Source organism: Rhea americana, unplaced genomic scaffold (genome assembly GCF_003343005.1).
Source record: "Rhea americana isolate MKP2758 unplaced genomic scaffold, rheAme1 scaffold_0, whole genome shotgun sequence".
Lineage (NCBI taxonomy): Eukaryota > Metazoa > Chordata > Aves > Rheiformes > Rheidae > Rhea > Rhea americana.
Window position 1 is genome coordinate 16,911,451 of NW_028185037.1, and position 16,410 is coordinate 16,927,860.

The 16,410-nt window shown below is 39.0% G+C and overlaps 1 protein-coding gene across 1 annotated transcript in view; it reads left to right on the forward strand.

The window, feature by feature from the left end:
- Positions 1-16,410, forward strand: part of TG (thyroglobulin) — a 169,069-nt gene that overhangs the window by 70,869 nt on the left and 81,790 nt on the right. Inside the window, exons 35-38 of the mRNA XM_085319766.1 lie at positions 482-547; positions 12,632-12,766; positions 13,846-14,010; positions 15,972-16,194. Coding sequence (XP_085175892.1) covers positions 482-547; positions 12,632-12,766; positions 13,846-14,010; positions 15,972-16,194 — 589 coding nt within the window. The remainder of the gene's footprint in view (positions 1-481; positions 548-12,631; positions 12,767-13,845; positions 14,011-15,971; positions 16,195-16,410) is intronic.

A 16,410-nucleotide genomic window follows, 5' to 3' on the forward strand; every position in this document is an offset into this window, starting at 1 on the left:
TTTAAGTTTACTTTGAAAAGTTTCCTACTGGAAACTATCTTGTTTTTAATTCTCTGATTGAGAAATTCCAGTTTCCTTATCAGGAAGCAGAGTAAGTCTTGTGTCTCTTGTGATGCAGGAGACCAAATATAGACCGGAGTATGGTGGAGTATGGCCCTAAAATTGAAAAAGAAAAAAAATAGAACAATGAAGTTTATTTTTATATATATATATATATATATAAACCCTTTCTTGTTGTTGGGTGCTTGTAGGAATGTTATAAATGCATAAATTAAGGAAAGCGTGAATTAGTGTACTAGTGTACCAGTCAAAAAATGCTAGATATCAGATGACTTTCAGATCCTGATTGTCGATTTTTGTGAGGAGAGGATGCAACTTTGAGATTCCAGAAGTAATATTGGCAATACTGAAATACAGATTAGATTTTAAACCTACAAACATAACTGTTTTAAGATGCTTTATGTTTCTTTTCTACTTCTAGCTGACTTGAAGAACACCATGATTAACCTGTGCCCACCTGTTAGTTTACCTTTCAGGCCAGAAAGTGGTAAGTGTACTTGTGTATTAAGCTAAAGGAAAGGAAATATCTTCTATTTTGTGTGTGTTGTTGACAGATCATTCCATGATGAAATGATTGTGTCATCCCATATTTATTCATTCAGTTGCAGCATATGTTCTTTTTATTAATTGTRTATCATTTAAACTAAAGAATTTGTCATAATGCTGGCCTAATATCTCCCAAGCTCACTGCCACAAGCAGTCTCTGAGGCTGGCTATTTGGCAGGACTGATGGAGAAATTTATCATTTGTAAATGTAGATGTCACAAGTTATGACTTAAAATAGATATAGCTCTTTGTACCTAAATGCAATGGCCGGTCACGGAAAGATCAGTCAAYGGGAATTTCCCCAATAACAAATTACTGCATTATTTATTGTCCACTCTGAGCTACCTAGTACCTTCTCTTTAGTGTCTGATGCTTGTCAGGGGAAGGATGTCAGACTAGACAAACCACCAGCAATACTTGTCGGTATGTGCTGCAGATTTTGCCAAGCGCAAGGAGTGACAACACATTTTCAATTGAATACAAACAATTGCAACAGAGATGCAAAGTCAAACTTAGCAAATCTATTTTTCCTCTTAAAAACTTAGTGTATGAAAAGGAAGATGGTAAAAAACTCAAGTTCCTCTAGAAATTAATGAAGTTTTATACCATAACATGTATAACTGGTGTAAAACAATGATGAATTCTACAGCCTTTAGCGTTTGTTAGTGGTTTTCTGCAAGGATGAGAATATTGTCTTAAGGACTATTCAGAGCTGAGTCACAAGAAGCATCGTATTTGAGATGTGYTGAGTGCCTCTTTTGAATAGATACTGTATCTTGCTGTGACATTATTATTTTGGTACCAARAAGAAAATTTGTTTCAATCTTGCAAGAAATGAATCTTACGATACTCGTATGTGTTATTTTAAAAGTAAGTGGATCTTCTTAATAAATGAAACTTAACTGCTGTCTTTCCGARCTTGGTGTTTACTGCCCTCTAAAAATGTATGCAAATTGTTAACAGCTACAGGCTTCCCTCATGTGTCTTTTTCATAAATACATAGCATATCCGGTAAATACCGCTGGTAACGGAAAGGAAGCAGGTTGACTTGTCATTATATAACTCAATCTGGGAAGGCAGCACTGATAATGGGGTGACCTTTGGGTTAGAGTCCTAAAATTGAGGGTTCTCATCCATCTCTTGATTATCTGGTRGATCATGAGGAAGTCTTTTAACCCACTTGCTTCTGTAGTTCTTTCTAAAAGAGATGCTACTTAGCTTATGGGATGTAGTTAATACTTGCAAAGCATTTCAGCGTTGAGTTTAGGATTTTCTGTGAAGCAGATAATGTTCCTTTCCACAGTCACCAACAAAGATTGTGTTCAGACAATTTGTATTTATTAGTTACAATCTGTGGTTTTATAATAATCATTTTAATGTAATAGAAGGAAACTCCCTATCTATATAAGCAAGCAGGGTGTGGTTTGCTCTTTTGTTCCTTTTCTTGGGTTGGTTGTGTTTTGTTTGTTTTGTGAATGCCTGAAAGAGCTAGTGAGCTAGCTTGTAGGTTGGGTAATTGTATTCTTTTAAAAATGTTTTTCCCGTGGAAAACAGAAAACTGCTTTGTTTTAAGCTTTCTTCCTTCCAAAGTGAAGGTTAGTACTAAATTTGTCATCTTCCTTTTTTGTTTTTATTCTTTCTTAAGTGTAGAAAAATATTAATCTAAGCAACACTTAAGAAAATAAGGCTTTTTATATATCGTATGCTTTTTACTCTGAAATCTGTCCATAGCTTAGCCACAGCGAATGAGGTACCTATCTTAACCTTAGTAACGATCTTTCATCGGTGGCATCCATTTCCAGGTCATCTTTCCAAATGCAGAGCAGAGGAGTCTTGTAAGGATCTGGTTAACCCGTCAAGGGAATAGAGCCTCCCGCGAAGCGGCGGGATTCTGGGTTAGAGCAGTCATTCTGAGGAGGACGGCCTGGAGAAGTCATTGCATTGTGGAGAGCAACCAGCCTGGATGCCAGCTAGTACCAGTGCTTTCGCTCACTGTGTTCTTTGTTTCTCTGTCACCAGTGTGTGCAGCACTGTATTCAAAATGTACCTGGGCACCATCTGTCTTTATGTTCTGCCTCACTTTGATAGTAGAATTAGCGGTGTGATTACTTAGGCTGGATTGTCATCTCTGTTGCATTGTCAGAAAGTTTCAAGATTTTTCAAAAACATTATTTCCAAACTCTTTATGATCATGTATATTAAATATGCTGGAGGACGTTAATGGTACTTTTTGCACTGGGCTTCATAGAAAAGTGAATTGAATGACTGAAAAAAAAAAGTACGACTGAAGTTGCTGCATTGTGGTATTGCTTGCACAAGGGGAAAAAAAAGTAGTGACTCTTATTGTAACCAGGTGGTGAGCATGAGAAAATGTCACTATTTAAAAGGCACTCTTGTATGTGTGTGTTTGTGTGTGTAAAAGTGCGTTTGTGTGTATGCATATATAGAACTTTCCATCAGAAGATGGCAAAGATACTTAAATTTGAATATTTTACCGGAAGGTCTGGTGAAATACTGAAGTTAATGTTATATCCGCTCTAGAGTCTGAGTTCACTGGAGCACAGTTAAGGCCTATATTTTAATAGGCAGCTGTATTTGACTATATTTGATGTCTTCATTTTTCATTTATCTGACTTGAAATGCTCAGGGCAGAGTGCCCAGCACTCTGCTTCATCCCATTCGGAGTCGGGGTACAGAGCACCCCTCCATTCCAGGTCTGTGGTGTTTCCAACCACYTGACACACTGTGAAGAAATCAAAATTAGCAGACTCTTCTAAAAGCACGGGCCTTATTAGTTGGTTCAAGTTTGTAGAGCAAATTAGTGACTTAGAACTGTAGTCTGTCAGCTCACTTCATTCCCTGGGAATATGATGGAGAAAATCCTCCTGGAAACCATTCCCAAAGATACTGGATTTATGAAGGGGAAATCATGTCTGATCAACCTTCTGTAGCGAGAGGACTGTCTTGGTGGATGAGAGGAGCACTGGGCACTGTTTATCCTGACTTTAGTRAGGCTTTTGACACAATCTCCCAAAATATCCTTATAGCCAAACTGATGAAGTATGGATTAGATAAATGGACGGTGTGGTGGACTGAACACTGGTTGAACTGCAGGCTCAAAGTGTTGTCATCAGCAGCATGAAGCTCAGCTGGAGGCCAGTCCATAGTGGTGCCTGCAGGGTTGATACTGGGGCCAAAATGGTTTAACATCTTTGTTGATGACCTTGACGAAGAGGCAGAGTGCAGCCTCAGCAAGTTTGCAGACAATACAAAACTGGGTGGATTGGCTGATAAACCACCAGATGGTTGTGCTGCCATTCAGAGGGGCTTCAACAGGCTGGAGGAATGGACAGAGAGGAACTTTATGAATTTAAGTAAGGGGAAGTGCAGAGTCCTGCACATGGGGYTATCCTTCCCCAGGTGGGGATGGAGAATAGCTTTGCAGAGAAAGGTTTGGGGGACAGAAAGTTGACATAAGCTGGGAGTGTGTCCTTATGACAAAGTAGACCAACAGCATCCTGGGCTGCATTAGGCATTGCATTGCCAGTAGGTAGAGGGAGGTGAGCCTTCTCCTCCACTCAGCACTGGTGAGGCCTGTCTGGGGTGCTGTGTCCAGTGCTGGGCTCCCCAGTACAAGAGAACATGGATTTATTGGATTAAGTCCAGTGAAAGGCCACAAAGATGATTAAGAGCATTGGAGCATCTCTTACACGAGGAGAGCTAGAATCGTGTAGCCCGGATGAGAAAAGGCTGAGGGAAATCTTGTCGGTATGTATAAATACCTGATAGAAGTAGGAGGATTTAAAGAAGACAGTCATACTCTTCTCAGTGGTATCTAGTGATGGGACAAGAAGCAATGGGTACAAACTGAAATACAGAAAATTCTACTTAAACATAAGAAAAAAACTTTTTTACTCTAAGTGTAGTCAAATGCTGGTACAGGTTACCTGGAGAGGCTGAGGAGTCTCCATCTTTGGAGATGCTCAAAACCTGACTGGACGTGGCTGTGAGCAACTGACTGTAGTTGCCTCAGCCTCAAGAAGGGAGGTAGGACTAGACAATCTCAAGGGATTCCTTCCAACTTCAACYATTCTGTAATTCTGTGAAAAATACCTTCTAAGGTCTGTTCAGGTACCTGTTGCTATCTGAGACAGCCAAACTATGTAAAATTTCTTGCATAAGGTTGTCTTTTATCTCTGTCTGCAAGCTGGCTAGGACTCTTACCTAGTAGTTCTATGGAGCTATGGAGAAGCTATTTTGGAATTTCATCTTCAGAGAAGATAGGTCTTCTTTCTCATGTTTTCACTCTAAGAAATAAGGTGCTTCAACTTTTCCAGCTGGAATTAATAGAATTGTTTTAAATACGTTATTACTGCAGCAACCAGATGAACTAGAATTGCAGAGTGAGTCAACATTTTTTAGAYGGCTTATGTTGTAAGAAGCAGGTGCCTTTTGAAGAATTCTGGATAACCTGCAAAAAGCCAGTTTGTTTAATACCAGCTCCTCCTTCCTGATCCTTACAGAGGATCAAATGAGATTTCATCCTCTCTGAAGAGTCAGTAGAACCCCCCTGACCTGGAGATGATAAAGTGCCATTATTTTTATAAATTGTAAAAATTCTTAATTTTTATCATAAACAGCCAGGAGAAATTGCAGAATACTCTTAAAAGGGTATTTTTATAGCTCAGAAAGCTTTCTGTGTGTCAATTCGTTCTGCAACAAAGTCAGGCCTCTCCCTGCTTACTTGTGTTTGGACTCTTACCAGGTCTGAATCTGTCTCAGTTTTGCATTTTTTTAAGCTCAGGGTCTCACTGTTGTTTGTTTATTTTAAGCTTGAGGATACAATCCTTCCTTTAATCTCCCAAAGTTAGAAAGAAACAGTTAGAATTATTTAATTTATCCTAATATCTGACTGAAAGCAGAAGTCCTCAGAGCTGAGCGGTTGCAAGTCACCATTTCATTGCTGTCACTATGCTTTTAAAAGGGGAAAGTTGAGATCGGATTTTTCAGGCTCACTCAAATTATTTCTTGGWTGTTCTTTCCCTGAAACTCCCTCTAAATAAATAAAGCGAGAATATGTATCTGATTTCTTTCAGTTGCCTGCTCTCGGTTTATGAAGCTGTTCACGAGCAGGGATCCTCAGAAAACCTCTTGACCTTTGAATTCGCAGTGCAAAAGTAATTTTCAATAGGAGCATCTTTTCGTGCTCTGTCATAGAGCGGCACACAGCGACTAGGGAAATAGAGAAAACCCCTTCCCCCCCCCTTGAGGCCACACTAGCCTCAAGAGAAACCCGAGGAAGAAGAGTCATGGGGTCCTCCCTGGTCTTTGCCGGCTGTCAGATAATTTCCACAGCAGCCCACATTAGCCCTGGGATCCCTTTCCCCAGGGCAAGGCTCCCTCTTGCTTGCATTCCCCAGGTTACTCACCTGACAGGCAGGCCTGCTAGGTGATTTGATTGCTCATTAGATGCTCTGTTAGCCAGCAAAATGGGAATTAGGTGCTCTGAAATGGCTGCGGGTCACAAGGGTGGAGCGTTGCATGCTGCAGTTCATGCCTTTTGGCTAAATTCTTTTTGTTTTGTTATTACTTAATCTTCCTTTGCTTCCCCCCACCCCTTTCACCAAATCCTTTCTGATACCAGGATAAAGTCTGTAGGAGAGATTTTCTTGRTCATTAATCACTAGTGCGTTTACCTGAAGGTGTTTTTCAGCCCTTACTTGTTTTTTTATATTTCTATCATAAGGAGCAGAACATGCTCCTATTTTTCTGGGATGACTTCCCCATAGATTCTGTTAGCTGAAAAATAAGGCATGAAAAATAGATACATTGAAAAGATTGGGAAAGTCCTACTTGTTACATCTGGAGCATTTTTTTTCCCCGTGGAGGAGTTAATATACTGTGGTGATGACAAGTGTGGAACCATCTGTGGCAGGTTTCAAATATGCCTTGTGACATTAAAGATGGGAGCACAGCTGTTATTTCAAGACTACCCATGTTAAAAATGCTAAATAGAGATATGCTGTAGTTTAATTTACTTATGCTGATGTGTAAATAATGACTGCAYTAAGTTCTGAGAATATGGATGAATSTTAGTATAAAAAGGGAGATAGTCAGGACCTATAATTATGTTTGACAGGACCTATAATTATGTTTGAGATACAGCTCAGCCAGTTAAGGAACAAGAAGATAGAAAATATTTTTGCATGAGAAATTCTTTATTTCTTGATGTTTTACAATTGTATCATCCTGTTATTCACACAATTTGTGTACTAGGATTTGAGCTGTGGAAGTTTTTATGTCCTTGCTATTAAGATTGAAAAGATAAAAGAATCTGTGAAACATCTCACCTGGCTTTTTGAAAGGAGTACATGTACTTCAATTGAATTGGAGAGCCTGGAAGTATTTCAGGTATATGGAAGGGAGGAGTAACACTGTTGTGTACCATCAGTGTTTATGCTTTACTGTGATATTTATGAATTGTATATAGTAATTATCCAAATTTTAATCAGCATTGGTCTGTCTTCAGGTTTTTAATTTTTAGATAGGATATAGCTGCCTTTCTTAGATTTGGCAACTGGTACTAGACGTTGTCCCTTAAACGCTGACCTCTACATGTGGCTGTAGATTGTGGACAGAAACGTATTGAGAGATCTTACGGGGTCAGTTCCTGCTCTGACCAAAATCAAGTAATTTACTGAGAAACCATGCAAGAAATGAACTGTAAGGCCCTTCCTGTTTCTGTCTTCTGTGGTCCTCTAATGATTATAGTCCTTCCCCTGCATCAGGACTGAGCAATGGGTATGGGATTTTCCTACATGGCAATTTTTTTTTTCCATCAGGCTATCTCAGTACGTGGTATTTCCAKTCACAACAGAAATGCTTATGGTAATACACAGGTGCTGCAGCTTGTGGTCAGCTGAGGAAGCCCTCTGTCCAGCTCCTGGCCAACCTCAGTGAGGTAATGGAGGACAGTACAGAGTTGGGGAGGATGGAGCACCTGGTGTCTCCTCTCACTTTCCCCATGGCTTTCTAGAGACCACGAATATGCTCATATCCCACCGGTGTGGACAGCRTGCAGGACTTCTGCTCTGGAACCTCTGCTTGGTCTTAAGTCTGCTTTTTATCCTGTYTGTAAAGAGGAGGAATTTACCCTATTAAAAAACAACAACAAAAAAACCCAGCTTATTTTAAACCTAGATAAACATCTGATATGTTTATATTATTGTTCTATACAATTTACTATAATTGGCACGACTGAAGGAGGCAGGAAGCTTGCRTTTCCTATCAGCACAGCAAGGTTACTCAGTGCTAAAGGCCATAAATGATATGTKTGTTAGTTTGAGACATGTTTGTCCCAGAGGTGTGATTATAGTTATTATGTGGTAGGCGTAAGAGAATGGTTCATTCTGGATTGTTTGAATCTCAGTGGATTGGCAAAAAAGGGAAGAAMCTATAATTCAGGAAGGGTATGTTTTCTGCAAATCTAGTTTGTATTGATGAACTCTTCGTACACACACAGATTAGTGATCTTGATTGGAAAGAACTTTGAACTCTTAAGAATATAAAACTGTGTGAGTTCAGTCTGTAAGCATGTGTTTGGCTTGACTTAGGAATAATRAATATGGCTCACAAACTTTAGAATTAAAATAAAAACTTGTCTTTCAAACACAAATGAGGCATGCTGGATCCAGAGATTTGATTTATGTACTTCTGTAACCACTTTGTAAATTTTCTTCTAAATCTAGCTTGTTTATATTGCACTACTGTGTCTCTATTTCCTTATATCAAATGTCAAATTTTCCAGTGAACTGACCTCTCTCTGCTTCCACTAAAATCAATGATAAAATTTTTTGCTGACCTTATGAAATGGATTTTATTGTGCAATTGCTTGTGATAGTGGGAGGCTGGACTCTTTGACCCCAGGAAATCTCTTCTAGTCTTGTGATCCTGTGACTTGAGTGGGAACAGCAAGAGGCCAGTGGGAGCTCTTTTGCAAATCCAGTCCCAAGCATTGCCTACCCAAACAAGAACATCTGGAAGAGAGAAGCTCCCTGTATGGGACAKCTATAATTTTGCAATAAAAGTTACAGGGCTGGCTGGATTCAGAGTACTAGAATTATCCAATAAAAGCAGATGCCAGCATGTGGTTTAGAAAGGCAGAGTGTAACCTATATATAAACCAGAAGTGTCTTCCAGCCCATCAGGTGCACTGTGCATTTTCAGTAAGGCAGTGCCAGTCTAAAGCCATGTGCCTGGTAAGAGCAAKTTCTAGATGAGATGAGTTTAGATCAGCCACAGAAAAATTGTGTTTTGTCCTTACRATGAAGTGGGTGCGTAGGACCTATGGACACTGCAGCACCTACTGCTGAGTGGGAGAACAGGGAGTAGAAAACAACTGAGTGACAAAAATCTCTTCCTGAAGGTAACTGCTAGCTGGCATTGTCCATGGTGGTGATGGCTCTGGGCAAAAGGGACTTCATCTGTCATCAAAACGAGCTTTAGTGTTTCTGTGTTTATCTTATCTGGGATAAGCAGGGCAGAAGATTGGAAAAGGGTAGTGCTGGAAGTCRCCAAAATAAAATAAATATCTTTCAACACAGAAGCTGGAAACAAGCAGCTTATGAACAAACACAGAACAAATTGCCTGTGCCTAGTAATGACAGTGCGCACTCACAAGCTCCATCAGAGCGTCTTCAGAACATTTTAATAATGGTAAACCTCAGTGAAATAGATACAGAAGGCCAAATTCTTCTTGGAAGTGTCAGTGGTGTAAATCCAAGGACTTTATTTGCTTTTGCGGAATTATTTTTGAATGCTTTTCCTGAAAAAGTGGAATTTAGCTCGGCAAGAATACTTGTGAATGTATGATACATGGTGGAACTGAGAGATATGAAAATTATATGATTTACTCAAGGTCATTTGGTGAGTCAGGGGAGCTATGGGAATAGATTCAGTCCAGAGAAAATATCTTCCAAAACCACTGATGCACTCAGACTTGTCTTGCAGTGGAATCCAGACAAAGCTCTTCTTTTTTTAAAGAACTTAACTAGTAATTTGAAGCTTTATGTCTGAACCCAGACAGATTACTTACTCCAGTAGTAGAGGACCTCAGTTGTTAGTACTGGACATTGTACAGGGTGTCAGCATTGCTCTTCTGTAAAAACATAGTTTAAAGCATGTTGCTAATTCTTTTTCTTGTTCATACATTTTGCAAAAAAGAATAAGTATGAATTGAAAGCATAAACCAGCAAGATATAATCTGGAAGAGCAAAATGTGGGGATATAGTGCAGACAAACAACCTCTGGAGGAAACTTAATGGTTAATTCTTCATTACTTAGGGACTTGATTTCATGTTTAAGCGTCTTTCTAAATAAATGTTGCAAATCGTCAGATTAGATGAAGAAATTATGTAATAAGGTCAGAATATATGGATTTAAAGCAATGAAATCATTKGCATCATGAAATGTAGGAATTTCTGCATGACTTAGAACACCATGTTCCTCCAAAGTAGGTGAAGAGGTGGTGCTTAAGGGGTAGACAAAAAATGAATTGCAGTAGATCTGCTGCATAAATCAAGCATTGAATGCAAGATCTTTGCTCCTTTGCTAGTTCAGGGTCCATCTGTGTGTCGTGTTGACAACAACCTTGCTACTTTCTGATGTAAAGTAAGCTTATAGTCTTTGAGCATATAAGAGTACAGTACCAATTTAACATTCATTTCTTTATAGCCGGAAACTTTCGGCCTCTATCTCTTGGAAAAAATTCTCCTGAATATAGCAGGAGTGATATGATTTCAAGGTGTGTTAAAGGACCAGTGAAATCCAGTGCTATGTTTTGACTGCCTCTTCACAGCTGTGTTAGGGTTAGGCTGTTTGGGAGGGTGTCTGGCCTACAGCAGGTAGGTTCATCGCTCCATGAATCTATTGAATGTTACCTTCTGCAAGGATGACAGCAGAGAAGCTGTCCAAATTTCTGAGGCTACAGCAACCACCACGGCAATGGTGATAACTCTTCAGTTCTTTGTGACTTGCTCTCTGGGATGTCTCCCATGTTGGGCGCTTGCACTTGCACTTCCTTGGCAAAGATTTACCTCGCAGTAGCAGCCTTTTAGTATCAAGGTAGACGTCTGAGCCGTGGCAATTCTCCCGTGTTAATTATTATGTCATGAATTATTTAGAATAAAGTAATTTTAAAATCTAATTTGGTCATTGCCATTCCCTGCCTGATTTGCCCAAAGAACGGTACAGCCAGGCTAGCCTGTGGTCTGTTTTGTATCTTGGTTCTCATCAACTGGAAAAGTATGTCAGCACCAAGATTTCCACATTGCAGGGAGGGCATGCCACAGCGCTGACTGTGTGAACCCCAGACCTCAGCTTAAGATTTAGCCTTGGATGGTATGGTCATAGCTGTCTTCCTGTAAGGAGGGGGAGGAAGGAAACTCTTGGCTGTCTGCACATCGCCCCGTTCTCACAAGACTAAAACAAATCCCTAATGAGATGGACAGTCGTAACTTTTACATCTGCTTGGCAAATGAACTGAAATAACAGGCAAGATCTGTTCACCAAGAATAGTAAGCCTCAGGTCTGTCCTCACCCAGCAATTATACAGCAAGGGTAACACCAGCCTCCCATTTAGGACTCGGCAGGCTGTGTTATGGCCCTTTTACTTCTTCTAAAAGAGAGAAAATGAAATAATTAAAGTCCTGTTCCTTCCTGAGCCCTTCTTTTTCACTCCTCTGTGCAAAATTGAGAGATCTGCAGATATTTTGATCTTTTCATGTTGTGAGAAAAGAATCTGGAATTTTTTTGACATGTGCACTAGGACAGAAGAATAAGTTTTGTTGAATACTAGAGTCAATATGTATGTTTGTTTATATATATGTGTATATACACGCACACATACATATATATGTATATATATATACACACACACAGACGTGTGGTATGTATATACACATGGTATGTGTATATGTATACACAGAACTGTGTRTGTATATTTACGTATTTATATAAAACTAGGAAGTAAACCTTAATTATGTAGTTGCTTCATGACCTTAGTACAATTCACAGAATTTCATGTGATTCTATGTAGAAGGTCAAACTGAAATGGTCAAAATAACCCTTTAAAAATATATATATCTGAAAACTGCCTGTGTTTCAGTGGTGGTTCAGTGAATTGCTTGTAAGAGAGGAAAAGATACAATATAACATGTGCAAAAACTGTTATTTTTTTTTTTTTTGCTTTAACTTAGGCTGTAAGACTGGGACTTGCTGTCTGAATGTAGATATATGCAGTGTAGATGTCTCCATATGATATGCTTGCGTCAGATTTGCTGTACAGTTGACACGGAGGTCTAGTCAGKGTAACCAGTAGAGCTCAGGATGTCCTAAAGCAGGCATTTAAAACAGGATGGAGAAATTGTATCCAAAAGTGCTGTTTCCTCAGTAATAAAAGGAATCTAGACTGACTAACTCAGATGTAGACATCTACCTTGCAGGTGACTAAAATTAGYGGAGATGAAGCTTGCCTTAGGACACCAGCCCCCATCTCTGAAGGGTCAATCTAGGGTCTSTAGGGTCTGCTAGGAGTGCTGAGTCTCATGCAGGATGCCCACTTGCTTTCAAAGGAGTTAGCTGGTCTGCCTGCTCAGGCACTCTTGTGCAAGCATTTGGTCCATGTCTTTAACGTAATTAGACATTGAGCTCTGATTGAATACCTTTAAATTAAATCAGTGAGATTTACGTGCAGAAAACCTTGCTGGAGCTGTTCGTGATCTACTTCTTTAGTAACTGACTACCTTTGTAAACCTACCCCTAGGTTTCTGTGGTAGGTTTGACTTCTGAAAATGGCATTGGACACCCCAGTAAGAAGCCTTGGAATATGAAATTTTGTTTATTCTCAGTTGATACAAAGGAAGGTGAAAGTCTTTGACTGAGGTGCTACCCAATGCTTTTCCTTCTGTATTAATTTTCTCTAAAGTTTTTAATGATTTAGGTCGTCTCTGTATGCTTTATTTTACAGAATATTTGGATATATGGCACCCCCTAGATGTGTCCTCTGTACTTATGGATTCATCCATCTCAAACTTTGAAGCTGTGCAGATTAGTAGAGATATATCCAATGACTTCTCCACTGCTAGAGACTTTTGTCTATCTGGTAAGAAATGCTTTTCCTATAACTTTATAGAACTTACTGACACATGAGAATTAAACACCAATAACAATTTCTTTCCTTCCTGCCCTCCCGCTACCTTCTAACATATATATACTTACCTTTAAAAGTAATTTCATCACAATATTTTTAATTTTGAGAGAAAGGATCTGAATCAGCTTATCTAGTGAAGGATCCAACAAAAATATGAAGTGCCATGCAGTGATTAGGTAATTTTCATACATCYAGGGCTCAAAACTTCTCAATACTCCAGGTATTGGGCAATTTGGAAAATATTATAACAAATACTTAAAGTGAAGCTGGGATTATTGTATAAATAACAATCAAGAGCTACTTATATGTAGTTGTACCCACAAGAATGAGGCAGATGGGAGACTAATAGCATTTAAAGGAATACATAGCTGTGGTGCGTGAAGGCAGGTTTACTGAGAGCTGAGGTGTAGCAGGGGTTGGGTCACAGTACCCTCAAAGGCAATCTCTTTAATCAGGAATCTGATGAGACTGTATCAAAATGKTCCTTCATTAACTTCATGTGAATGTGAAATCCTCAAACTGCTAGAGGGRTAGAAATAAGCAAAAGTCAAGTAATTGCTCTCAGCTTCTGCAGAAGATGGTCCTTGGAATGGTCCTGCTTTCTGCAGAAGATTCACAAACACGCACATCCCCTTCTACCTTTTCCTAAACCTTTCTAAAAGGAGAAATATTGTATCCCAACCTCTGAGGGCAAAACAGGATGAGTGAGATGCTCACTTTTCTGCTTGTGGGCTGTTTGAATTCAGTTGAGGTTCTCAGTACTTCATTGGAATATATTTTTCTTCTGCTAAAACCTATGTTAGCAGTTCTGTAGCTATCTCTTTCAGTTCCAAAGGCAATATGCCTTTTTGTCCTTTGGCTGTTTTGGAGAAACTTCTGAAAATTTGAGGACATTTGCGTCTGAATGTGCTGCTTTATAGATAAGAATATCTGACGCTTGACCTGCAAAATCTTTAAGTGTCTCATAACATCRTACAAATATTTTGCACACAAATTTTATCTGCTTCTATCCTTTATGTTTTACCTCACAGCTTGTTCAAAGAACCAGTCATGTACAGTGGTTACCTTGGAAATCCAGCCATCGTCAATAAGATGCCTTTTTTATCCGGATACACAGATATGCACACATAGCCTGCAAGGGCACAGCTGTTGGATTTTACTCAAAGAACCAGCTACGTATATCTACAAGAGACAAGGTAAGAGCAAGTTAAGAGGGTCTTGGAAGAAGAAACTCAAATACAGTGGCCTGTGCACCGTTCTCATGAATGGGAGAGTGAGGAAATACTCCACAAACATAAACCTACGTGGATACCTCCTAGACAATTATCCATTGCGGTCTCAGTGGAGTTAAAGCCAAATAGGTTGTGAAAACATCCCCAAATACTTTTTATCAAAAAACACAAAGTCGTCATATTATAGTATTCCGTTGAAGCAATATCATGCAAGAAGTTTGGTCTGCAAAAGACACTTTGCAAAGTGCAGAATGGTAAAAAAACAAACAAAAAACACATTAATGAAAGTTCAGCTCCTTCCTCTCCATCTCCAGTAGTCCTRTTCCTGTATATCCTTCCCCTTCAAGTTTGTGACTTACACAGCACAAGGCCTGTTGAAAATCCACTGTCAATTGAGAGTCTCAAAGACCACCTGTGAARCCTCTGAAATCAATTAATATTTTTGAAAAGATCAAAATGACTTAAGGGAGAAATAGAAGTTTTGTAGATATCTAAAAATTCTGTTGTTTAACTATGCACTTATTTGGAATTCTRTGKTTTTTTTTCTGTTTTTTWAAAAAATGCTACTTTCTTTTGGTTTAATACTGATGACTTGTTTTCTAGTTTATTAAAGTAATTAGAAACGTATTACAATAATGGAGGGAAAAAGGATTATTTCTTTTCCTATTCACTGAGGTTTCTGTGAAAAACTGAAAATCATTAAAAAACTTCTAGGTCTGAACTTGGTGAAAGAAAAATGGGTTTATTATTATCAAATAAAGTAAAATCAGACTATGAGCTTAAAGGAAGATTGGATATTTAGATAGCCATGAATGGCTTTCTTTTGGTCACATGACTTAGAATTTGGTTCCTGCCTATCAGATGAATTCTATTTTAATAGTTGAGTATTACTAGATAGTGTTTAGCTCTGTTTTAAAGTAAGTCATTATTAAAAAATCATTACTTCAGTTTGGCCAATGCTTCAGATAATCATTATATATAAGATTTTGGATCAAGCTAAACCCATAATATTTTGGAATTTTCTGGCAGCAAAAAGTTAAATTTCAGATAGCAATTATGTTTGATCTAAAATTTAGATACTGGGCMTAAGTTCTATGGAAGTAAATGGCAGCACTCACAAGCACAATGTAAGGCGAGAGATGGTGATGGAGGGTCTCTGGTACTCTATAGTCCAGCAGTCCCTTCACTGGCATGTAGAAGGTGCACATCTGCCCGACTTAAAAGATRTATTTGAACAGATGACTCTCACTTCAGGAGCAGTAACCTCACACAGGACTGCAGGGAATTTGGATAYAGAATCATAGAATTGGTAAGGTTGGAAGRGACCTCTGGAGATCMTCTAGTCCAGCCTCCCTGCTGAGCTGGGTCACCTGGAGGATGTTAGACAGGGTTGCAKCCAGGYRGGCCTTGAAKATCTCCAGAGATARGTGGTATTCATTGTGTCCTGTCAAAGCTGTTCAGAATCATATAACATCATGCAATAGTCTGTATGGAATGCACAAGTTTTTTCTGGTCAGAGTCCAAACCAATGAGCTATATAGTTACCTTCCCTCTCTCTGACCTCCTATAAATATTTAAGGTTTTGCATTTTGCCTTCTCTATGCAAGGGKAGGGCTCTGAAGATAGCTCTGCCATCTTCTAGATGTGCTCGTATTCTAGTGTGATGTCTTACTGGAAGAAATGTTAGGGTAAAGATTTGGATAGTATTAGTTACATATCTATTTCCACTAGCTAGTATCTAGCACTATGTGAAATATTTTATAGGGATRGGATGACACAGACTTATCTATATCCCAGTTACTGAAGTGAATTAGACACCATGTTTAAAATTAAAAATAGGATTAATTTTCATTTATGAAAGCATTTTTAAAATAATAACTTTTAAAATCTATTTTTTCATTTTTTTCCTCTCCCCTTTGTAACAGATCTATTTCTGCCCACTTCTGAATCTGATTTAACCTCATCCGTGTACATTCCATCCCATGGAGATTTGATTGGCAAATCCCAGGTAATCCACATTGGCTCCGAGTGGAGAAATATCAGTCAGTTCCTTGGGATTCCATATGCAGCTCCTCCACTCTCAGAGAGACGATTTGGTCCTCCAGAGCCGTTTGCTTGGGTGGAAACCTGGAATGCTACTGCAGCTCGGTAAGGAAATCCTGTCATCATCTGAAAGGGGTATGAATGTAGCCAGAGTGGTGATCAAGATATTCATGTCCTGACTTGCAAAAGAACCTAKAGCACACAGATAAATACAGGCTTGGGATTTTGTTTAGCAAAAAGAATCGCTTTTCTGTCTAAGAACTAATGCCTGTAAGTACTTCAAGAAAAAAGGCAGCTTCTAATACATTGCCTTGAATCTAT